Below are 24,691 nucleotides of genomic sequence, written 5' to 3'. Positions count from 1 at the left end.
ACCAACTATGCGAAGAAGTACGCACGGTTGTAAAATCTGAGCTTTGCATTTAATTGGCCCCATGGACTCTGCTTTGCGGGTGTCCACCCGAGGATGCCTGAGCCTTAAATCAGTAACAGGGATTAATTTAATAAAACTACTTTAGCTTTACTTCACTAATTTCGGCCCTCAGAGAGTTATACAACTCAAAATTGTGCTCACTGGTGCACCACGCCCCCTATGCTATGAGCAATTCCTGGCCCCAGAGACCCCAGGCCATGAAGCAGCACACGCACATCCAAGGAAACCCCGGAAAGCCGAGCACCCAGCGCACACCACCCCAACCCCCGAGTGAGGGCCCAGCAAGAGGGCAGAGACCCATGCCCAGGGGGCGACCAGCATCGCGCAGGACAGGCAGCCAGGTCCAGAGCCAGCACCCCAGGTTCGGTCCAGAGGCAGCACCGATAGAAGTTTGCACCAGGACAGGGGGCCACTGCAGGGACCGACCCCAAGACCACCAGGAGACAAGGCCAGCACCCAGCCACACCAGAAGAAGGGAGGCCTCTGTTAGCATCTATTAATGCTAACCATGTGCACTCGCGCTATGTGCAATAATATTAGCAATTTAACAACTAACCTGGCCAAGGGTGGTATGCAATAATTTTGGCATTAACCAACCAGGCTGAGGTCGAGGTACATTAGCACGTTTGCACTTTAGCACTTTATCATCTGCCTTATGCACTTGAGCTGCAATGGTCACTTTATTTCTGGTCTGTCCTAAACTAAATGTCGTTATATTTGAGTCTTTGCATTTTATTGAACTGTCGTGTCTATGCGTTCTGAATTTGGTGTTGTCTGTTTTTTTTTCATGAAGGTTTGTTTTTTTCTGTTTTGTTAAAATGTAAAAACTGTTGTAAACAACAACAACCTGCTGAGGACTACAGATGGAAACAAGCCTGGGGCTACATTCTGGCACATTTACATATTTCTCCATTAATGTGAATTTCCCTTGTCATAAACAAATAAATAAATAGAAAATAAAAAGGGGCCGGACCCCCACCTGATGGGCCTTCCACAACTGCATTGGTGGATGGAATCACATCATGTCTGATCGGACCATTTTGTACTCTGAGCAGGTGACTTAAATGCTTTTTAATATCTTGTCTGATCAGGTCAGGTGACTTAAATGCTTTTTAATATCTTGTCTGATCAGGTCAGGTGACTTAAATGCTTTTTAATATCTTGTCTGATCAGGTCAGGTGACTTAAATGCTTTTAAATATCTTGTCTGATCAGATCAGGTGACTTAAATGCTTTTTAATATCTTGTCTGATCAGGTCAGGTGACTTAAATGCTTTTTAATATCTTGTCTGATCAGGTCAGGTGACTTACTTGATGCCAATTTTGCGGTTGACAAACTCGCCGGACAGCTTCTCCTTTCTGTACGGCAATTCCTAACGCACAGAAACAGAGACCGTGAGAGAATGTTTTCTCATAAACACATATGAAAGGAGTCAGAGTGGAGACAGTACTGGATATAAGCAGGTTTTGCCGTCGGGATAAACCACCTCCGCCTCCTCCACGCTGAAAAATAAATGGAAACATTCACACCACACATGAAATGCTAAATGATTCATGTGAACACTATTAGAAACAGTGCTTGGATAGTTTAGAAAACACAACAACTGTTTTTTATGTGTACTGTGACCTGTGGTAATAAACACTGTCTTTATGCTGGAGGTATGTAAAGATACAAACTCTGAATAGTGATATACGATTGAAAACTCAATGTTTTTTACTCAATAAAGTCTTACTAAAAGGAGGAATCTGGCTGAAAGTCACTGGTGCTAAATGCTACAATGCTAATTAATGTTCATGCTGCATGATTTTATGATTGATTACTTACGTGAAGGGCTGTGAACAGTATTGGCTGAACATGGTCACCAACGTGTCCAACACGACTTTAGCCTAGGAGCAATACAAACAAAAGTGTGTCAGTCTGAGGCCCAGAGATGATCTGATGTTTTCACTCTACCTTGGTCAGATCTGTGGCTGTGCACTCGATGAACACGTTCTTTGTCTTCAGGGAGATCTTTGTGTGATCGCCTGGGAAAGAAAACCAACATCAAGTGATTATTGGAAGAACAAAAGTGTTTCAAATGCTCACAAAAATATGACATTTGAGCTCCTTTAAAGCAGTGGGTTAGCAAGACACTGGGACTGGGTCACCAGATGCCTTCAAAAAAACTAAGAATATTTTTTTAACAATTTGAGCCTATTTTGCTTGTTTTTACCTTCTTTTTTTGCAACTACACCAAACTTAACCTATTTTCATCACTTTACATAGTTTTGCTCCTTTTAATGCATTATTTTTGCTACATTATTCCCATTTCTGATAATTATCCATTAAATTTCGATGCCTTTTCTGCACATTTTTTCAACTTTCAAGACATTTTCGCCACTTATAAACCCTTTCCACCACTTTTATACCTAATGTCGCAAAAGTTGACCCATTATTGTTACTTTTAACCTCTTTTCACCATATTATATGATTATTTTTGCCAATTTAACCACATTCGCAATTTGTCTATTATTTGACAGTTTAAACTAATTGTTCCAAATAATTGTTTCCCCTTCTGGGGATGAATACAGTATCTACCTATCTATCTATCTATCTAATTGTTCCAATATTGACACTTTGAACCCTTTTTACTAGTTTTTCTGTCTATTTTTGCCCACTCTAATTTGCAACTTTTAACCAATTTCTGTGATTTTTAAAATCAGTTTTTGTCAGTTTTAACCCATTTTATTTCTGATTAAAACAAGAATTTACATATTTAAGATGACTATGTACTATGGCCCAAATAATAATCAACTTCCTGGATAACAGTGGCTATAATTCAAATAATAAATAAATGTAGTTATCACAGATTCATAGAACAATGGACCATCATTTTGTGGATGGACCCCAAAAATCTCTCCCCCTGTTCAACCACCCTTAGGAATAGTGGGGTTCACAGTTTCTGGAAGCTTTATTTTGGGGGTCGCGGGCTGAAAAAGTTTATGTTCTATCACCTGCTTTTCACAGAACCAGTTATGTCTGTATCAAACACCTCAAATGTCTGGTGAGGGATGCAAGGGGGAGGAAAACGTCCAGTAAATTTCCAAAGGAACTTAAGCTCAAGAATTTAGTTTCCTAAAGTCTTGAGCTTAAAGTCGATGGAAAGACGAAATAAACTTGTGTTATAAGTTTGTCAAACCACAGAGATGTGTCACTGACCACTGAGCCAAATTTGAAAGATGAAAAAAATTGTTACGTATATAAAATTACGTCTCAAAATCATGGAAAAACAAGTACTCCTCTCTGCTCTGAAACGCTGGGAGCGTGTCAGTTAGAGGCACTGGAACCACGCCCATGAGCGGGAAGGGGGCCACCTCCGTGTACTGTCTATGGGATGGAGCAGTGTGAAAGTGGCTCCAGCGTCGATAGCACTTCTCCCCTTAGGTTTTCTAAAAGTACTCGGATCAGGCCAAACCAGGTGTCAGCGGAAAGGTCTGCTCTGCCCGAGTCCAAATGTGTGCATCTCTCCCACGTAGAGTCAGAACTGCGCCCACTAGTGCTCATTTTGGGAAAAATGTGGAACCAGCGGACGCGTTTTATTCCTTTAAATATGGATATGTGGTTTGTTTTTGGCTCTGGGCCAAATTGCGCCCGCTAGAGGCCACGGAAGTTTGGTGTGCTTCAGCAGCAGGGTCAGGTAATGAATGCTAATGATGGCTCCGTTAGATAACATGGCTATGATTTCTGACCCGCCCATTAAATCCTCAATACAGAAATTTGAAACAGTTTGTGAAGCCTAGCTCCACAATTAAAACATGTAAAAAGCCATTCAACCATTTATCATTTAAGAAAAACATTTATGACCTATTTAATGTGTTTAGAAGAAAATTGCTGAATTTGCTTTACACAGACTTTAAGTTCCTTTGGAAATTTACATTTAAAAAATGTACAATGGAATTTAACTGAAAATGAGGAGTAATTTTAAAAAATCCAAACATAAATATTAACATCAATGCAAAAAAACAAAAAAAAACTAACATTTATTTTTAAATAAGCTCCATGGGAAGTAACAAAAAAAAAAGAGGAATTAACACAATTTAAGGTTGTAAAAATATATTTCAGCATAATCGAAAATATGAGTCATTCAAAATTACTTCTAATTACTAGTTAATAAAAAAGCCTTTTTGTTATGGATCCGCTGAGACTAAACAGTAGCAGTTCTCACCATTGATGATGGGAGGCATGGACAGGACGATGCCGTTGCTGTCGTAGATGACTGGGTACACTGGCTTGTCTTCAATTATGTGAAGGTAATGCTTCAAGTGGCTGTCAGTCTGTATGAAGCAGACGAAAACAACAGCAGGTTAGCTTTGTGTATGAAAAGGAACAGAATTCACTTCCTGAAAATGATTTGGAAATATCAATATTATTATTACTAATTAAATTAGGGCTGCACCGATTTCCTGGCCTATCACCAATGTTTAATAAGCCTGACCTGCCGATCCTGAATTTTTTTTTTTAACGTTTTAACTTTTTATTTCCATAAAAAAAAGGTGCAATATCTTATAAAGGTACTTTGTGCTTCTTCCAACAAGCTTTCACCACAATGAACTTACACATGCCCCATTCCCCCCCCTTTGCCCCCCAAATCTAACACAAACTACAATCGCACAATGATACACTTCAGCTCAAACTGTGCGACTGTTGTGCAGAGCCCGCATGTGCGCGATGACATGTACTCACACTGTACGAACCGACACTCGGACACGACCTGACTGCTCACACTGTACGTTCATACGCGACACGTCAGGGTCTTATTTCCGTAAATGCAACGCACAAATTAGAAGAAGAAGAACTCTGAAGCGTCGCCATTAAAACAGAAGAAGAACCCGGAAGTGAAGAGACACTCACAAATCTCAGCAAAAAGAGCTTTAAAAAAGAAAAGATGGAGATGTGATGATCCAGGAACTGGCTGGACAGACGTAGGAAGTACAGTCTGTCAATTTTACAGCGGTCCTACGGTGTTCGCGCATGTGCAGTGTGAGCGTTTATGGTAAGACGGTCCGTGGCACTGCTTCACCTGTGAGATACCCTCACGAGGAGCGACTGGATTTCATACATGTTTGATTTCCCTACGACCCTACGATTGCTGATCGGTAGCTGGTCGTGAGGTGTTCATCGCTTCTCTTAATCCCATGTTTACTACACGATGCACAACACACAATCTAGCAGAAACTCGCACGATCCCACAAAATAGACACACAAGTCGAAAAACTATTCCAACCGGCTACAATTTTGTTGTATGACTTTTTTTGTACGATGACAATAAAAGCAATCTAATCTAATCTAAATCTATCATGAAAAAAGTGAATGGATTGTTTTTTGACTGACATCATACACCTTGAATGTTCAAATCTTATTTTATAGTAAAATATTGAACAATACCCGTGACACAATACAAACGTGTTGTTTTACCTGAACACAAGGTAGTTATCTCAAATATAAATGAAAAGTATAAAGCATTGCTGTCCACAATACTAAATTATATCAGTTCCTTTAGTCTTTCATTTTTCACATTTTAAAAACAAACATATGCAATAAGTTATACTGCAGACCTGTTTTAAGCTCTTTGCCAAAAATAAAATCACAAGGTTCGAGGTAGATGATAAAATAATAATCTACGAGACAAACAAACAAAACATATTAAAGGAATCCTCCACTGTTCTTACAAATGTGGCTTAAAACCTTTGAAATGTCCTTATTAGAAGATTTATGCCTAACAAAACGCAATGTTTTGCACCATATTCATTTTATCAACTATTAAAAATGGGACTACTTCACCGTTTTAGAGCCTGTGCACCGCCATGTTGAAATGACGTCATTGATGACGCTTTTAGTACATTGAGTTCTATAGGAGTGAAGCATTCAGGATGATTTAGCAGCTTTTTCAGTCAAAACGACAACTTGTGCTGCTTTGGGTTTCTCTAAAAATCAGTAAAAGTTTAAAAAGTCCATGTAAACCTCTTGTTTACCAAAATTTGATAAACAAAATCTGTAATCGCAGGGGGCGACAATTCCAACTCTGCTGTTTTGTAGACAGAACAAGGGCTATAACTCCATCGAGGTACTGATACCCTGAACCCATACACCAAATTTGGTTATCCCAACTTAAACAGTTTGTGAGAGAAGCTCAAACTTATATCCCCCTTCCACTTTGTGGCGGGGGAAAATAAAGCTGCAAGCAGCGTTGAACGGACCATCGCAACCACACGCATGTCGGGAAGTGGCGCACGTTGAGGTGTGTTACATGTCGGGGTGTGGCAGAAAGTGTTGACCATTTTCAAGGATTATATCACAAACTTTCCTGCAATGTTCTGTGTAAATATAATGTCTATGATTTGCTTTTACCAATAGAGCAAATCATAGAAAGAAACAACAGTGTTTTCTGCTAAGAAACAACAGAACTTACCCAGATCAGGGAAATCCTCAGTGTACTGAAGTAATAGTTCTTCAGTACACTGTAGAATTTGGACATCATCACATTACACATCACATTTTTCGCCAGTCCTAATATGCATACAAATTTTCAGTTTTTGAAATTGTTTAGGCCCTCAAATATGTGATAATTTTGCCGTAAATAAAATAATAAAAAAATGACATCTGATGAGGGAAAGACAGTGAAACAGAAACAACATGGATGTGGGTAAAGTGAAACACAAACATGAATGTGGGTAAAGTGAAACACAAACATGGAGCTCCTGAGCAGAATCTAACTCCTCTCACCCTGTAAAGGCTCATGAGCTCCGTGGCAGTGAACTCTTTGGTCTGGTTCAGGGGCTGGAAGCAGATTTCTGATGGAGGTTTGGCTGTGTAAGTGAACGGACCAGACGTGGTGTCCAGGTCGTGGGTCCCGATGGCCACGATACTCCTCTTCCTACACGCACACACACATACATTGGATTAAGAACATGTTTTACTAATCTAAACACACTAAAATGACATGAATAAAAACCTTTAATCTTTTTTTCTACCACATGCGCATTTGTCGTCATTGGTTAACACAACACGTAATGCAACGACTATGCATGTCTTATTCTTTTTAAACATGCAATAACACATTTATTCTATGTACAGGAGGCTCTATTCTCCCATGCACGTTAGTCAAAAAAGCCGCGCAGCAGTGATGTTTCTGGCTACGTGCTATTCTCCCCCTGTATTTAAGTCAGTTACTGTGTGGGTGGAGCAGCTCTGAAATGTGGGCGTTCCCATTCAAATCTGGCTTTATGCGTATTCTACCGTCTACTTAAGTTCTTTTCCTCTTACGTTCTTCTAACCCTGGAATAAGTGCAGCGCCCCAATAAGGTGAAACATTATATTGTAAAAGAAATATGGACTTATTTACATTTGAAGCCACACAAACTCATATTGCAGAAGAAACTCCCAGAAAGAATCTATTCAAACTCACACTGTCATGATGTCACGGGGGTGGGAGGAGTCACACAAGCACGCCAAAGGATTGACCATCATGTTCACATTTACCAGTTCCAGACGGGACAAAATGTGTTAATAATTAATTTGATTTTATCCGTACCGTCCACTCCTTGTCCTGGACGAGGGTGCGTCATGGAGCTGATCAGCTGTGTGCTGCGGTGTGCGCGTCAGCTGCTGCAGCTCGTTACAATGAAAGTCTGACAGATTGACTGATTAAACTATTTTATCACTGTGTACAATGTAAAGCCACAGTTTGATCCACTATAAGAGTAAATAACAAGTGAAATGATGATGATGATGATGATGATGACTACATTTATGAATGTAAAAATGTTAAAAGTAATAAAATCAGGCTTTCCACACAAATAAACGTTAATCTGGCATTAATATGAGGGAAAAGAGATTAACTGTGACTCAGACAGAAAAACGTGGCTGATTTTCACCTGCAATAATCTGATCAATAATCTGATCAAATCAACCTGTTACATTGTTTATCAACGAAGGCGTTTCAAATTAAAAGTGCACTTTATCATTTTTACGGAATTCAATGACATTTACAAGCATTGGGAAAACTCCGTGTTCCGTGATTTCTAGACCGCCCAAAAATAATGACATCACCAGTCCGCCTCCTTTGCTTCAGACCGCCTTCATTAACAGATTACGAGCTTTTGGTTGATTGACGCGCAGTGGGCGTGTCAGGATCCTGGACCAGAGAATACATGCAGGAGAGAGGCAGGTAACTACAGACGTGTAAAAAAGCGCAAAAGTCCAGAACGGAGAATAGGGCCCAGGGTCATTCCATGTCATTTCTAAAATGGCCCACGTTCTTCAGGCTGAAAACATTCTGAATGTTCAACCAATTGTTCCGTGATTATTCTATAGTCACACTGTAAATGATTAGTTTGATCGGATGACCGCTTTTTGAGATATGGACAATTTAGTCGACGCAGATGTTCTCCAGCTCTGAACCTGGTTCTAACGGAGATTTCTTCCCACTGTCGCTAAATGTCTGTTCATGTGAATCTTGTTGGGTTTTTTCCTTCTTATTATGAATTTTATATTTTGATAGCACTTTGACATGACTTTGTTGTAATTTATGCTATACAAATAAAGTTGAATTGAACTGTATTATTTTGCATGGAAGTCAATATTCATTCATGATTTAAAAGTTCTCCTAATTTCTGCTTCATTTTAATAAGTAATTCCCATGAAAAGTTTCTACTTTTTGAATATTGCCAAAATGATCCAGCTTAAGTTCCCGTTAAATTCTGCAACTCTATGGATATATCTACAACTGCATTACTTGGTCATTTACACAATGATTCATGTTTTCTACATGGTTTCTACTTTCTCCTGGAGGCCGATTTGGAGGTTTTCAAGTGCCGGATTTGATGATCCTTTCTCAGTGACTTGTAAACACTGTTACACAGCAGTGGATGACGTGACTCTGACCTGCAGATGTTCTGGTGAAGCTTTTCCTGGAGCTCAATGAAGCTGTCGTAGCGTTCCTGGGTGAAGGTGATGTCCCTGAGCACGGCTGCCACAGCGTAGGGTCGTACAGCTGCAGTCTGCACACACAACACACACCATGCACTCACTTATTATCTACCATTAAAGCAGCGGTTTAATACAATTACTGATTAAAATCACATTTTTATTCTTTTACAGTTTTAAAATGTATTATTTTAATTACTTTGCACAGTTAAAAACACTACATAATTCAAGGATTCATATTTGTCATTATGTGTATGAACATGTAATAACCTGAAGTTTTCAATAATTACTTTTAAATCATGTTTGTTGCACTGCATTACAGATATAGATAATTTCATATTTATTTCAATGTTTCTTCTTTTTCCTCTTTATTGTTTTATCTATTTGATTTAAACTAGATTTATATTTGAGAAAGTGAAAGTAAAGAATACAGTTCATAATATTGTGTGTTGTGTTTTAATTTAAAAAAAGAATAACAATTTAAAAAATTCTTATTACTCAGTAATTCATTTGATCAATTACTAGGCATTTCAGACAACCCAGGTGACCCCAAAGTTGAAAAACACTCCATTAAGCCCTTAATGAATGGTATAGTATAAAAGAATAGAAATAGATAAACACCAGTAATATAAATAGAATATATACAATGATATACAAAACAAGAAGATCATAGAAATAGATATCAGTGCAGGAAAAGAGCTAAAACACCACATACATTATTTAACAACTGTATTTTATACGTTCACTTTCTCAAATATAAATCTAGTTCAAATAAAAAGCAATATGAAAATATCTGAGCTGGCGTACGTTGTCACTTTGTATTTATAACACAGTATAACAAACATGATAAAAAAAATTTTATTTTAAAGTCTCTGGGGAGGCCAGAAATGTGTGATATAAAAATGGGGTCACGACTAGAAAAAGGTTGTGAACCACTGGGTTAAAGGCTCTGGGGTCCACACCCACCTCCTTGGTGATGATCAGCTTCTGTGGCTGTCCACTGACGGGACTGACACGTACGTAACGAGGCGCCTCCAGCCTGAAACAGGAAGGGTGTCACAAACAAACACAGGACTCAGACATTCAGTCATGGCCGTCAATATGACCGTACTATAGAACAAGCAGTGGACTCAATTCAGGACACCATCATGTCGTCACAATCTCCTTAAAGACGAGATAATGATCAAACATGGCTGGCAAACTTAATGTTGAACAAGGATGTAAGAAAAAATCAATTTGCCGATGTAGCGTAGTATTTCATTATTGTATTGATCCAAAAAATGTCCAAATTGATCGTTTAAATCATGTTTTATAAAAAAAAAATCATTTAATTGTGCTAACATATGCCTAGCACGTAAACTCCCGGTGTCAGTGAACGCACCATCAGACCTCGTTAAACTACTTCACTCCTCAATGCATTTTAGCTGCAAGTTGATTGCACTTTATTTTCATAACACATACTGGACACTTGTATAGATATTGTATACTTAAACTACTCTTTGATTAACATAGAACTTTTCTACTGTAATGTGTGCACTTGTATTTAATCCCTATTTCATTTACAGTCTTTACTTAATATGTACATTTTCTTTTTTCTTTTCTTTGTTTGGTGTTTCTTCTTCTTATATTTTGTGATATTTCTCAAGCGTCTGTAACAAAGTCATTTTCCCCTGGGAGCAATAAAGTATTTATGATTCTGATTGTTTTCATTAACTGTACTTCAGCGTAGGGACCCCGACGTTGTCATTTTGCTCCCTTTTCAGCAGAGAAGGAGGGATTTTCTGTTGTTTTTTCTCCCTTTTTTAATCGATATTGTCATAATTGTTGCAAACTTGGACACTAAAGAGACTTCCATGTGTGCATGTGTTGTTTTAACTCTCCTTTTAACCTTAAAACACATACATCAGTCGCATCGTCTATTTAATACAGGCGATCTGCTCGGATGCTCCTGTCTTTACTGGAGGACTCGAAGGACCCCTGCAACCACTTAGCTGCCCCTGATGTTGCCTGTGTGCATCCTGCGCTTGGTAACGTAATCACCATCCAATATAAACAGAGCTTCAACCAGACGTAGCAGCTTCTCATGTTTATAACGCGCGCACGGGTGTGAATATTGTATGGTTGAAATAACCTAAACAAAACAATAGAAACACATACATATATATATATATATATATATATATACATCCCCAGACACCCCTACAACATTTGTGCCATCGGCGCTCACTCGCGCACCACACCATCCCCCTATGCTAGTGATGGGCAACTGGTGGCAAATCTCCAAAAATTGTAATTCAAAAAATTGGAAGGAATTTTAATCCCAACTTAATAAACAAAGTACACAAACAATTCCAAAAATACACAAAATGATAAAGCATATAATGACAACAACCACTTAAACAAACAAAATGACAACAAAAACACACTAAACTACAACACATTACAGAATAGCTCCAAAGACACAAACTATTTACAAAATGACAGGAAAAATACAGAAAAACAACATAAATATTAGGGATGCAACAATGTTCTGTATTTTACTGAACCATTCAATACGCCCAGTACAGTTCAATTCACAAAAGCAAACAATGGTATTTTTAGTACGTTTCCCCATCACAAAGGTTTTTCAGGCTCACTGCCAATCAGAACATCCCTGAAATTCCTCCGTTGTCACCACATTGTGTTTGCGGTGCAGAGGAACCTGTTAACCTACATTCTGCTGTGCGTTCTTAGGACTCCTCCCCAACCGTCAATGTTCCACCGGCATTCCTCCGCCTTTTCAACAGAGAGGTGCCGCCAACAGTCCGCACGCCAGCCTGTGAGCTGGCGTGGATCCTGCTGCATGTGTGTCAGACAGGACACTGTCTACAGAGCTGCATATACAGGCTTCGGGCGTGGACGCTGTGCGCGTGTATTAGTGATGCGCGGGCCAGAATTTTTCCAACCCTGGCCCCGCATGTACGGCAAAATCTTACCTGCACCGCCCGCCTCGAGCTGCTGTCTCTATTTTCAGACCATGATGTGAGCTGTGAGCCTGAGCAGCGCTGATGCGCCCCAACCTGAACCGAGATTAATTGATAATTTCTTCAACCGCATCACCCTGCCCCGAGCCCCGCGGGTAGCCCGCATCAGTAGTGTGCATGTCTATATGTATGTTTATGTATATGTGTGTATGTTTGTTTATACACCTTTTTGCGGTGACATCACTATCCGGGACATTTGCCTTAGCAACAACCTCCGCCATTTTAAGAGGGGTTTACATTTGCTTGACAACCGCTATTTACACTATTTACCACGGACAACATGAAGGTTTTACTCAATGTTGTACGAATATTTCAGCAGATTAGAGCCAAAGGCCAAGCACCGATATGAAAGGAAGTTACATCTGGTTGGTTTAGAATCATGTCCATACCAAACACCTCACGGTTCATGGAAAAACGACCTGACAACATGGTCAGATCTCCAATGGCCTGATATTTATGATTAGTTCATTAACAGCACTGACGTCTACACAATGAGAAGATGAAAAGCTTAGATGCATATATTTTCTTTAAGGTAAACTTATGTATGTGTTTTTGTATCTATATAGCCCTGTGTCATCATGATAATTGGCTCGTTATGTGATGTGGCTATGCTAGGCTAGCACCGCTAATAATATAATAATAATATAATAATAATACAGCCTAAATTAAAACATAAATGAGTATATGAAGCACATTTGTTTATTTCATATACAAGTCAATGCATTGCATATTTACTGTTAATTTCACGTTGCTTGTCTTCAAGTTAGACATATTAGCCATAAACAATTCAGTCATTACTGAATAAATTATAATTTAAATGTAGGATAATTCATAATCAATGTCATAAAATCAGTCAGGAATAAATTAGATCCCTTAAATACACAACCTACCATAAACGTAATGTCTACTGTAAACATACAAACACTTTGATTTTGGGCTCCATGTAGTTTCATCTACGTTTGTTGCCTCAGTGCTTGGATCCATAATGTCAGTTTCTGGCCTTTTTCTGTCAGTATTCTGTAAAAGTCTGTCTTTTCTTTCAGCCAGGTGTGGTTATGACTATGAATACTACACAGGATTTGGGCTTTATACGATAAAAATCATCAGACTGCAAAATCAGCGGTAAATAGCGGTTGTCAGGCAAATGTTTACCACTCTTAAAATGGCGGCGCGCGTTGCTAAGTCAAGTGAAAAGGTGTATATGTGTGTGTCTGCGTACATGCATGTATGAATTTATGTGTTTTGTGTGTGTGTGTGTATATATATATATAAATTAGGGCTAAACGATTTTGGAAAATAATCTAATTGCAATTTTTTTCCCCTCATTATTGCGATTGCTGTGACCGTACCGTTACCGTGGCCCAAAAATCGTGATGCATACCAAACCGTGGGAAAACTGTACCATTGCATCCCTAATAAATATAAAAAGTGACCCCAAAAACGCACATATGAACAACAAAAAGGGAGAAAGACAAAAAAAAGCACACAATTACACCAAAAACACAAAAAATAACAAAACATAAAATGGCTAAAAACTGACAAAACATCAAATCCACAAAGAAAAAACAAAAAAAAAAAAAGAGACAAAACCCTTTTTTACCCCTGAGTTAATGCTGATTGGTCATTATTCTAAATGCTGACATTAATACTGATCATGTGACCTTCGGATCAGATATAATCACACGTTTGTGGCCCCCGCTGTGTTTGAGTTGCCCATCCCTGTGCTACGCAGTGAAAATGTCCTGGTTATCTTAGTTCTGCACAGTCACAGAAACTCATTTATTGTTGAAGACCTGCAGTCCACGAACCAGCCCCTCCAGACACAGCAGGTCGTAGCGGTTAGCGGGAACATCAATTTTATACAGGATGACATCAGATGCTCCAGCTGCTTTGGAGTCATTCTGCTCTTTGCGGTATTTTACCGAACCATTCAATACGCCCTGTACGGTTCAATGCACAACGGCAAACAACGGTATTTTCAGTACGTTTCGCCATCACAAAGCTTTGTGCAACCACGCATGCTGTGTGATCCTCTCAGGAGACATGAGAGCAGCACATTGATCAGGCTCAGTGCCATGAGCTGCTCATGCCGCCTTCAGAGCCAATCAGAACTAGGAGTGTGACGATATCTCGATATGGCGATATATCACAATATTTTTTTCGCACGATTGATTATCGATATGCTTGCGCTAAGTATCATTTTTTTAATTTTTTAAACCTTTTCTGCTTTTTCACTAAAATGTGCAGGTACGTCTTCACAGAAATGTTGTCACTGTTTGTTGAAGGAACCAATATTTTGTTTACTGGAATATTTCACTATAATGGTGTCACTGGTAAGAAAAACCTTATTTATTATTAGCACTATTGGAGTGACTTATTTGTTTACATTGGTATGTTGACACTTATTTACAGAAATATTGCATTAAAATAGTGTCACTGTTCATAGGACACTTTTTCAATTTATTGTCTTTCAGAGATATAAAATAAAAAATTTATTTTTTCACTTAATCATTTTTTTCTTGTTATGTCATAGATTATCGTAGATTGATTTCTGACAAACATATCGATAATCGCAGTATTGTTAAATCGTGAGATAATCATTATCGTGAGCTTTGTATCGCGTATCGTGAGGTACCCAGAAGTTCCTACCTCTAATCAGAACGTCCCTGAATTTCCTCTGCTTTCAGAACATTGTGTTTGCGGTGTGGAGGAACCTGCTAACCTACATTCTGTTGTGCGTTCGTAGGACTCCTCCCCAACCGTCAACGTTCCACCGGCATTCCTCCGCCTTTTCACTGGAGAGGTGCCGCCAACAGTCCGCACGCCAGCCCGTGTGCTGGCGTGGATCCTGCTGCATGCGTGTCAGACAGGACACTGTGCACGTTGCTTAGTGACGCGCGGGCCAGAATTTTTCCAACCCGCGGGGCCCCGCATGTATGGCAAAATTTTAACCACACTGCCCGCCCCGAGCTGCTGCATCTGTTTTCAGAACCCGCTCATACCCAACCCAACGTCACGCTTTTCGTCCAACGTAGAGTTCAGTTTGTGTAAAGAAAAAAGTTAACGCTGCATAATGTAAGCTGTGAGCCTGAGCCAGCGCTGATGCATTCACGGACAGTCGTAAAATAGCAGATACCTTTACTTTCAGTTTAAAAAATGACTCACCCCAACCCGAACCGAGATTAATTGATCATTTCTTCACCCGCGTCACCCTGCCCCGAGCCCCGCGGATAGCCCGCATCAGTAATGTGCATGTGTATGTTTATGTATATGTGTTTATATGTGTGTCTACATATATGCATGTATGAATTTATGTTTTGTGTGTGTGTATTGCGATTTTTTTCCCTCAATATTGCAATTTCTGTAACCGTACCATTACCGTGACCCAAAAACCGTGATGCATACCAAACCGTGGGAAAACTGTACCATTGCATCCCTAATAAATATAAAAAGTGACCCCAAAAAACGCACAAATGAACAACAAAAAGGGAAAAAATTACCAAAAAAGAAAAATACGCACAATTACACCAAAAACACAAAAAATAACAAAATGAATCATGTGACCCTCGGATCAGATATACTGTAATGACACGTTTGTGTCCCCCGCTGATAGAGTTGTCAATCCATGTCCTGGTTATCTTAGTTCTGCACAGTAACTGAAACTCACTTGTTCTTGAAGACCTGCAGTCCACGAACCAGCCCCTCCAGACACAGCAGGTCGTAGCGGTTAGCGGGAACATCAATTTTGTACAGGATGACATCAGACGCTCCAGCTGCTTTGGAGTCATTCTGCTCTTTGCTGATTAGCTCCTTTTCCGATGTCTGTAACGGAGGCAAATAAAGGTGATGTAACACTGAGATGTAGAGACACAGGGGCTGATTCACTAAGATCTCAAATAAAGGGTGATAAACCAGTTGTTTCCCTAAATCCTTTAGTGATGCAGTTTCTTCACCTGCTGTGAGGAATTCACTAAGATTGCAGCAATGATGAGTGCACGTGCAGAACTGGTGCAGACCGCCCCATTTAAATGAACATTTTGCTAGTTTAATGTGGAGACAAGCACTGACATTTGAGGAAGTTAAATTGGAGGCAGATGCACTTCTCTGTCTGCTGCACAAACATTTCATAATGTAAAAAACTAAATGAACAAATAAAAATGTTTTTAATGATATTTTTCCCCCTCATTTAATGTGGGTGCTCTGATGAGTTCATGAAAAATATGCTAATTTGGACAGAAACCATCTTATTGATCTGTTGATGCCATAGATCTGAGTTAATACAGCAACACAGTCAGTTGATCAGCACCATTTTGAGGTGATTTACTGACCATCAACCAGTACGTTGGTCCTCCTGAGTAGTGCTGTGTCACCGCACTCTGATATTGTGCCATCGCTGCGTAAATTATGCATGTGATGAGCTGATTCTGGCATGATGCTCCTTTCGTCAACGCGACACGAGAGTTTGATGGTCAAAGCATCACTGGAGTGGTGCATCCATAGCGCACACAGCATCCTCTTTCCACCGCAGTATCACCGGACGCCAAACACACCGCCGCAGGTGTGAAGCTTTTTCTCTCCCTCACACACACTTTATTGTCTCAATCAGTGGCTGTTAATATTGACTATCGTTTCATTTGAATTCTTTTTTTATACTACAAAATTTAACTGGAGCCTTTTTTCTCATCTTTGATGTGTTTTGTGTCAACATTTACTGCTGCGGATCTCTGCGTGTGGGTTTGCACCTGCTTGTCAGAGGTGTGTTCCATAAAGGAGGGTTAACAAACTCTGAGTCTATCCATAAACTCTGGGTCAACATACCCCGCGATGGGAAACTCTGGTTGGAGGTGTCATAATTCACTGCGCCATCATAACTTCAAATTGTATCATCTATAGATCAAACTGTATTACAATATAAAACAACAATAGATTCTCAAAAGTGGATTCATTTAAATGATCATCTCCTCCTTTATATTATCCACAGGTTTGTATTCAGTGAACTTTACTACAGACGTCAGTAGATGTTTTAATGTAGATCAACCTTTTGAAGAGTCTCACTTAATGATCTGTATCCACAATGTTATAAAGAAAACTACCATTTACACAAAAAAAAAAAAAACATAAAGCAAGACAACATTAGTAATGATGTGAACACGTCTGTGGTGTGTGACGTTACTAATGTGTTACAGAGAAAAGTGTTAAGGTTTATTAAAGTGTTCAGAAACGGTGTTCAGGTGGGCGGAGCCAGGTAGAAACCCAGGGTTTCTTTGATAAAACCAGCCAGCGACCAGGTTTAGTTCACGGACAGTGTTACCATGGTAACATACTCAGAGAAGAACATACCTCGCGTTTAGGAATGAGATACTCAGAGTTTCATCATTTGAGCCTGAACATACTCAGAGTTTGAACATAACCTGCTTTATGGAAAACCCCTCTGATGTAGTATTTCTGTGCTAAAATAATCACAGTTCCAGATTTTATTAGTTGCAGTGCTCCCACAGTACTGCGTTCATTTGTTTGCATATCCTCCGCCCATTTTTCTGCGCGCTTTACGAGATCCACCTACTATACATATTCAGAGGAAAACGCACTAAATGGATTCTGATGCGATGGAGACACGCAGTCCTGATTCCCTAGAGTTTGTACTCCTTATTAGTGCGTGGAGTGACGTTTGCACACGTTTTAACAGCACTAAACCTTAGGTGAATCTGCCCCTCAGTGCAGACTGTAAAATTGTGCTCAAGTGTTTGCTTCACTGACATTTTGCTAAATTTGCCGTCGTGCACTTACAATTTCATCCAACTCCAGGCCAAACTGAAAGCACAGCTCATCAAACTCCTCATCGGCTGAAACAGACAGAAAATGAAATGGAAAAGACTTTTATTTTTGCACTGAAGAACCACAAACTCCAGCTTATACCAAAGTATGTGGGATGTCATGAAAATGTGTTAAAACAACATGGAATGACCCTACAACATCATAGAGTACAAATAAAAATATTATATATGTTATATTCCAAAGTAAAAGAACAAATCCTACTAAAGAGGATCAGTGATCATACTTATACCGGCTTGTAATGGAAGTCACTTTCAGTAGATATAACTAGAATAAACATTATATATAATTATTAAGGTAGAAAATAAATACACAAGCAATAAGCAGTGTCTCATGTCAAAACATGAACTTATTAATAAGAGTCAACACTTTTGAAATGATTTCCCTTTATAACCAAAATATTATTAATCAAAACTATGAATTATTTTCCCTCATAAATAAATGCACATTAACTGTTTAAAGTTGAAACGTTTTACGTCAGTGTTTTTCAACCTTAGGGTCGTGACCCCATGTGGGGTCGCCTGAAATGCCTAGTAATAACACAATTTTAAAAAATTACTCATTAAAATAACATTTTCTAATCTAAAAATATATATAATTATTTGATAATTTCAGCAGCGTCTTTAGAGCACAGTTTTTCAACCTTGGGTCGTGACCCCAAGTGGGGTCGCCTGGAAGTAAAATAAAAATAGGGTTGCCTGAAATGTCTAGTAATAATACAAGTAAAAAAAAAAAAAAAAAGTACTTAGCAAAATTATATTTTTTAATTCAAATAAATAAATAAATTATTTATCTATTTTTCACAATTAAAAAACTTCACCTAATATCACAAAGAAGAAACAAAGTGCAGGAGGAAAGCTCAAAGAGCTTAAATTATAATAATTATTATTATTTTTCAAATTAAAACACCACACATAATCTTATAATACTTTGAATTTATCAAATATAAATCTCGTTCAAATAAAATCCAAACATAACTGACCAAACACTTTATTCACTATTACTGGCTATTTAGTATTTGTAACACAGTATTACAAACATAATCGAAAAGCGAATTTTAAAGAAATGTGTGATGTAAAAAGAAGAAAAAGTTTGTGAAATATGATATTGTAATAGTTACAAGATAGAAACAACAATAATACACTAGTAGTACCAGGTTAACAAAGTCAGTGATTCTTTAAAATCGGTTTGAGTCACTGACAGAAACTAGAGGAAATGATGCAACGACACTGACATCCACCACATGCAAAAGCAACATTATAAAGAGAACCACTCATTAAAACCACCATCATGTCACACAAAGTACAGTTAGAAATGCATTCCGGTGCTAAAACGTAGTGTTTTCATTCACGGGCAGGTAAAAAGTTACAGTTTGGTACATGATGAGCAGCTGCTGCTGTTGTTGATGAGAATCAGGCTGGTTTTTATTATCTAAAGTTTATAAACGCACATAAAACTGCTCTGGTTTGATTCATAAAATAATGTAGAAAAATTAGACTTACTGTAAGATCTACCCAGAGCTTTAAAGAGAAGATCTCGTTTAACTCCAACAGTCGGCATGTTTGCAGATGCTAAACGGGCTAATCCTGCTACACAGACCGGTGGAAAGGACCTCTACGGCCTTCTTCTTCTTCTCCTTCCTCTTATGTGGTTTATTAACGGGTGGAGCTTAACTGAGAGAGGAGCATTTACCGCCACCTACTGTATTGGACACCACATCGACTGCTGCCGCCCACTACAGTGGTGCGTCATAGGGCGGCCATCTTGGAAGGGTGGCAAGCGCTCCTACAGTGCATTACATCTATAGAGGAATGATGTATTTACACTATTAAAGTTGTCATAAATCACTCAATTCTCAAGCTATTTTCACGGGGTTTGTTTGTAACAAACGTCAGACATGAAATATAGATAGATAGATAGATAGATAGATAGATAGATAGATAGATAGATAGATAGATAGATAGATAGATAGAACAATTATTATAATTATTGTGTAATGGTACTATTAGTGTATTATTGTTGTTGCTATCTTGTGAATATTATTACATTCTCATTCTATTGTATTATTATTTTATTATTATTTTATATTATTTTACATTATATGCTTATTATTCTTATTATTATTAGTCTTTTTCTTCTTCTTCTTCTTCTTCTTCTTCTTCTTCTTATTATTATTATTATTATTATTATTATTATTATTATTATTATAAATGTCATTGTTACTGCATTCTTATTATATTCTTTTGTTATTGCTATTAATATCATATTATGAATATTGTTTTTAATATTGTTACTGGATTCTTATTCTTATTATTCTTATTCTTATTCTTATTCTTATATCGTCATCATTAATTATTGTAGACAAAGAACTGAAATATTCAAGGATGTGGGTGTTGAGTGGTAAAACCATCATTTTAAATATATCTTTGTATCATAACTACATGTGTGACGTTTTTTTTTTTTTAAATTAAACAGTTTAAAAATCGGTACAAAATTCAACGAATAACTCTACTAAGAGATTGAGCAATAGATCTTTCTGTCGTCATGTCAATGCACTGCTGCCTCCACCACCACCGGTCCAAGATGGCGGCGCTGTTGACGTGTCCCTCCACAGTCGATGCGGTGTCTACGTATATGATGTACATGCATACAGCTGCCTAGGATGCTGCCTGAATAAAAAGAAAAACAGTATTTTTATTCTTTCTAATTTGTCAGTTTTAATGGGTGTGGGAATCCAATTAAGAGGCATAAAACATTGGCATATTTAAAAACAAATCAAGCAGATGTTTTTTTTTTACATGACCAATAAATGCAAAAAAAAGAAGAAAAAGCCCAATTTAATTTAAATGAAGAGGCTTTTGAGAGGGGACAGATACCTCCTATGTTTGATGAGGTATTAATATCCGTGATTCCAAAAAAAGATAGGGATAGCACAGATCCATCAAATTATAGGCCAATAAGCTTGCTGATTGTGGACTGTAAAATACTAAGGTGCTCGCCTTACGTTTACAACGAGTCCTTCACAGTATCATACATCCAAATCAGACCGGTTTTATAAAAAAACGTTCTTCCTCTGATAACATCAGAAAACAGTTGCACGTGGTTGAGCCAGTAGCTGTCTTATCCCGGGACACAGAAAAGGCGTTTGATAAAGTTGAGAGGGGCTTTCTTTTTTCAGCTTTATCACATTTTGGATTTGGACCACATTTTACTAAATGGGTTAAATTATTGTATAAAGAACCAAAGTGGTGACCAATGGCATTATTTCCTCCTTTTTTGGTCTTTCACGTGGTACTCGTCAGGGCTGTTCACTCAGTGCCCTGTTATTTATTATTATTATAGAAACTTTAGCATTAAATATTAGGACAAATACGGACATTAAAGGGATATTCATGGGTAAACAAGAACATAAACTGCTCCTTTATGCAGATGACATTTTGGCACTGGTCACAGATCCACTTATTTCCTTATCACATCTGATGGACACTATACAGTCTGATTCAAAGGTTTCAGGTTACACAATAAATAGAACAAGTCTGAGGCCATGCCTTTATCTGCTCTCTGCTATCCATATATGGTGGAAACATTTAAATTCAAATGGACACCTAAATGCATGAAATATCTAGGGATTAGACTCAGTCAGGATTTGGATGAATTACCTCTACTAAATTTTAACCCATTGTTATCAAAAATTAAAACATTGAAAAGTGGGAAAAACTCAAATTAACATTGTGGGGCCAGATTAATATCATTAAAATTATTACAGCCCCTCAGTTTAACTATGTGCTTATGATGTTGCCAATTACTATCCCACTTGATATTTTTACAAAGTATTAAAGTTTAATGAAACATTTCCTGTGGGGAGGTAAAAAGGCTAGAAATGATATGTCTCTAGAGAAAAAGGAGGTAAGGGACTTCCAGATTCAAAGCTTTACTCCTAGTCATTTGAAATGGCTAAAGTTGTAAAATATTGGGAGGACAATGAGAGTGGACAAGAATGGTTAAACGTTGAGGTAGATATTTGTTCACCGTTTGATCCAAGACACAAGTTATCTCAAAAAACCTGACACAACAAACCTGGTTTTGATCCATTCTTTTGAAGTTTGGTCAAATGTACATACAATGTTAAAGCTGTCACATTATTTACAAAAATATGCATCTCTGTGGAATAACCCTGCCATTTGTATTGGCAAAACACCTGTTTTTTGAGCACAGTGGCATTCGCGTGGCATTGGGGATTTATATAAAGATGGACAATTGATGTCCTACGAGGACCTAACCCACACATTTAATTTGGAAGGTAGAAAACGTTTTGGAAATATTTACAGATAAGACATCGTGTGACTTCTAAATTTAGGGACACGGTCGAAAATTACATTTTAGATTATAATGGCATGCCACATGAATGTCACACAACTTCTAAATTTTATAAACTCTTCAATTATAGTTTGAGTCGTCAATCTGAGATTTTTTCCATCGCTCCCTGGGCCACAGCTGCTGCTTTCTGACTTGAATTTGCATGGACATATATCACGGCGTCATCGGCGAAAATTTGTACGTGGACTTCAGGACAAATAGCTGGAAGATCATTTATATAAACACTGAACAACAGAGGGGCCAAAATGGAGCCTTGTGGCACCCCAACTGAGCTGTCTAATAAAGAAGACATAGTGCTCTTCATTCTTGTGCAGTGCTTTCTATTCTCTAAATATGATTTAAACCATTGTCATGTCTCATCAGAAATATTGTGAGAGGACAATTTGGATAACAGGATGTTATGGTCAAATGCTCTTTTCAGGTCTAAAAATATGGCACCCAGTCCCCTCAGGGATCAATGGTTTACTGAATCTGAGCACGTTTATTGATTAAGTTTTGATGAGTTAATGTAAATATATCTAATTTATATTATCCAGATGACATAATTCCAGACCGTAATGATCAGACAAAAATAAATGGACACAAGGATGCATCAGTTATTTCACCACTAGGGGGGCAGAAGATTCTACATTAGTAATTCAATTCAACTTTATTTATATAGCACAAACTACAAGAGTCATCTCGAAGCGCTTAACAAAATATAGAGTCCATAGTAAGAAAGAACGACCCCAACAAGATCCACATGAACATTTAGTGACAGTGGGAAGAAAAATCTCTTTTTTTATGGAAAGAAAACTCTGTTAGCACCAGGTTCAGAGGTGGCAGCCATCAGCTTCCACTGGTTGGGGTTAGTGAACAGAGGGGCAAACAGAATAGGACAGAAGGATAGACCATTCGAGTGTCTCAGACCAGTTGAGCCGTGGGTTGGGGTCAATTATAATCGCATAATTGCTAATTATTTACAATTATGACATAATTATAATTGTAACTGGAAAAAAGTGTTGCAATCATAATTGAGTTCAGATAATTGACTTTCTATAAAAGCTGTCATTTACAATTTAATTAAATGCAAAACTGGGGAACCATGTTATAGTTCTATGGCTTACACACTTCTGTGGTAGTGATGAAACTTCCTGTTAACTTCAAAACAAGAGTCCTATTTACAAAAGAGTTAAAAACTAATGGAATACAAAAAGAGATGCTTTTATTTTGAAAAGGGGATGTTCGATTTTTAGCTTGAAGGATGAATCGTCCTTGGACGATTTCATGTTCTGCTCGCAATGCATCATGGGACGATTGAGTATGACGAGTGTACCCACTGTGCATACTTAACAAATGTCCCCATATAGTATACATCCTGGTATTTCTCACGTACTCAATCTTTCCATACTATCTAATGTGAAAGCACTACTTACTCATTTAGACGTCAGACTTAACATGAGTAGTACTTTAGTATGACATTTACAACACAGATTGCTATGTCTCTCGACTTGCTACGGAATGTCTCGGAATCCCCCAAGAAGTGTTAGATTTACCTATATCCTCCTGCATTTCCCTCATCTCAATATACAGTAAATTAACATCTTTTGGTTTCCTTTGTTCAGAGAACACAGTAAAACTATTCCAGAATGTCTACATGGGTGAACTCCTGGAGGGAGCCAGTGAGTGCTGTCTGCAGCCCTGGGAGGAGGATTCAGGAAACAGGTTTACCTAAATGTGACGTTAACAATGTTAACAGGCGACTCAGGGGCATATGCAGCTCCTGGTCCAACTTTGTTTAGCCCCCCAAAAAATATGCAAAGCAACAAATTACTCCAAAAACACACAAAATGATGGAAAAGTACACAAAATGACAACAAATGTAACCACGAAAAAACAGCCAAAAACAAACAAGAAAAATACACAAGAAACAGCAAAAATACACAAAAAAATTTCAAAAATACACAAAAAGATTAAAAAAAACCCACAAAAAACAGCAAAAATACAGAAAAGGACAACAAAATCCCCCAAAAAACACAAAAATACGTGAAAAATGCACAAAAAAATTTCAAAAATACACAAAAAACAGCAAAAATACACAAAAGGACAACAAAATCCCCCAAAAAACACAAAAATACGTGAAAAACAGCAAAAATACACAAAAAGGCAACAAAAATACACATAACAAAATACAAAAATAACCAAAAAATGACACCTAACCAAAACAAAACCTGTACAAAGGCTTCTTTGTTTCCCGTATCAATGATCAGAATGTTCTTTATTCGAGATACTGATGTGAATGTTGATGATGTGGCCCTCAGATCAGACAATCACATTTTTGTGGCCATTCTGTGATAAAAGTTGCCTGTGTAGATTCATTACACCAAGTAAAATCTGTTTACTGGGACTAATAGTTATTCATTTTTCTAATCACTAATTAATATTCTAAGCCAGGA

At 38.0% G+C, this 24,691-nt stretch overlaps 1 protein-coding gene across 2 annotated transcripts in view; it reads right to left on the bottom strand.

Moving 5' to 3' along the window:
* The window catches only part of farsb (phenylalanyl-tRNA synthetase subunit beta), a 41,489-nt gene extending 21,947 nt beyond the window's left edge, over positions 1-19,542 (bottom strand). Inside the window, exons 1-11 of one of the 2 annotated variants that reach the window (XM_028463863.1) lie at positions 19,382-19,542; positions 17,835-17,890; positions 15,715-15,869; positions 9,991-10,063; positions 8,983-9,098; positions 6,823-6,973; positions 4,265-4,373; positions 2,014-2,084; positions 1,885-1,946; positions 1,511-1,562; positions 1,371-1,432 (exon numbers count right to left, since the gene is read on the bottom strand). In XM_028463863.1, the coding sequence (XP_028319664.1) occupies positions 1,371-1,432; positions 1,511-1,562; positions 1,885-1,946; positions 2,014-2,084; positions 4,265-4,373; positions 6,823-6,973; positions 8,983-9,098; positions 9,991-10,063; positions 15,715-15,869; positions 17,835-17,890; positions 19,382-19,439 (965 nt within the window). In that variant the 5' untranslated portion in view covers positions 19,440-19,542. Of the gene's footprint in view, positions 1-1,370; positions 1,433-1,510; positions 1,563-1,884; positions 1,947-2,013; positions 2,085-4,264; positions 4,374-6,822; positions 6,974-8,982; positions 9,099-9,990; positions 10,067-13,829; positions 13,990-15,714; positions 15,870-17,834; positions 17,891-19,381 lie in introns of those variants that run through there. The other variant, XM_028463864.1, reaches the window with a different exon arrangement.
* Between the last annotated feature and the right edge of the window lie 5,149 nt (positions 19,543-24,691).

The sequence above is a fragment of the Gouania willdenowi genome, chromosome 13 (assembly GCF_900634775.1).
Source record: "Gouania willdenowi chromosome 13, fGouWil2.1, whole genome shotgun sequence".
NCBI lineage: Eukaryota > Metazoa > Chordata > Actinopteri > Blenniiformes > Gobiesocidae > Gouania > Gouania willdenowi.
This window is presented reverse-complemented; position numbering and strand designations above follow the sequence as displayed.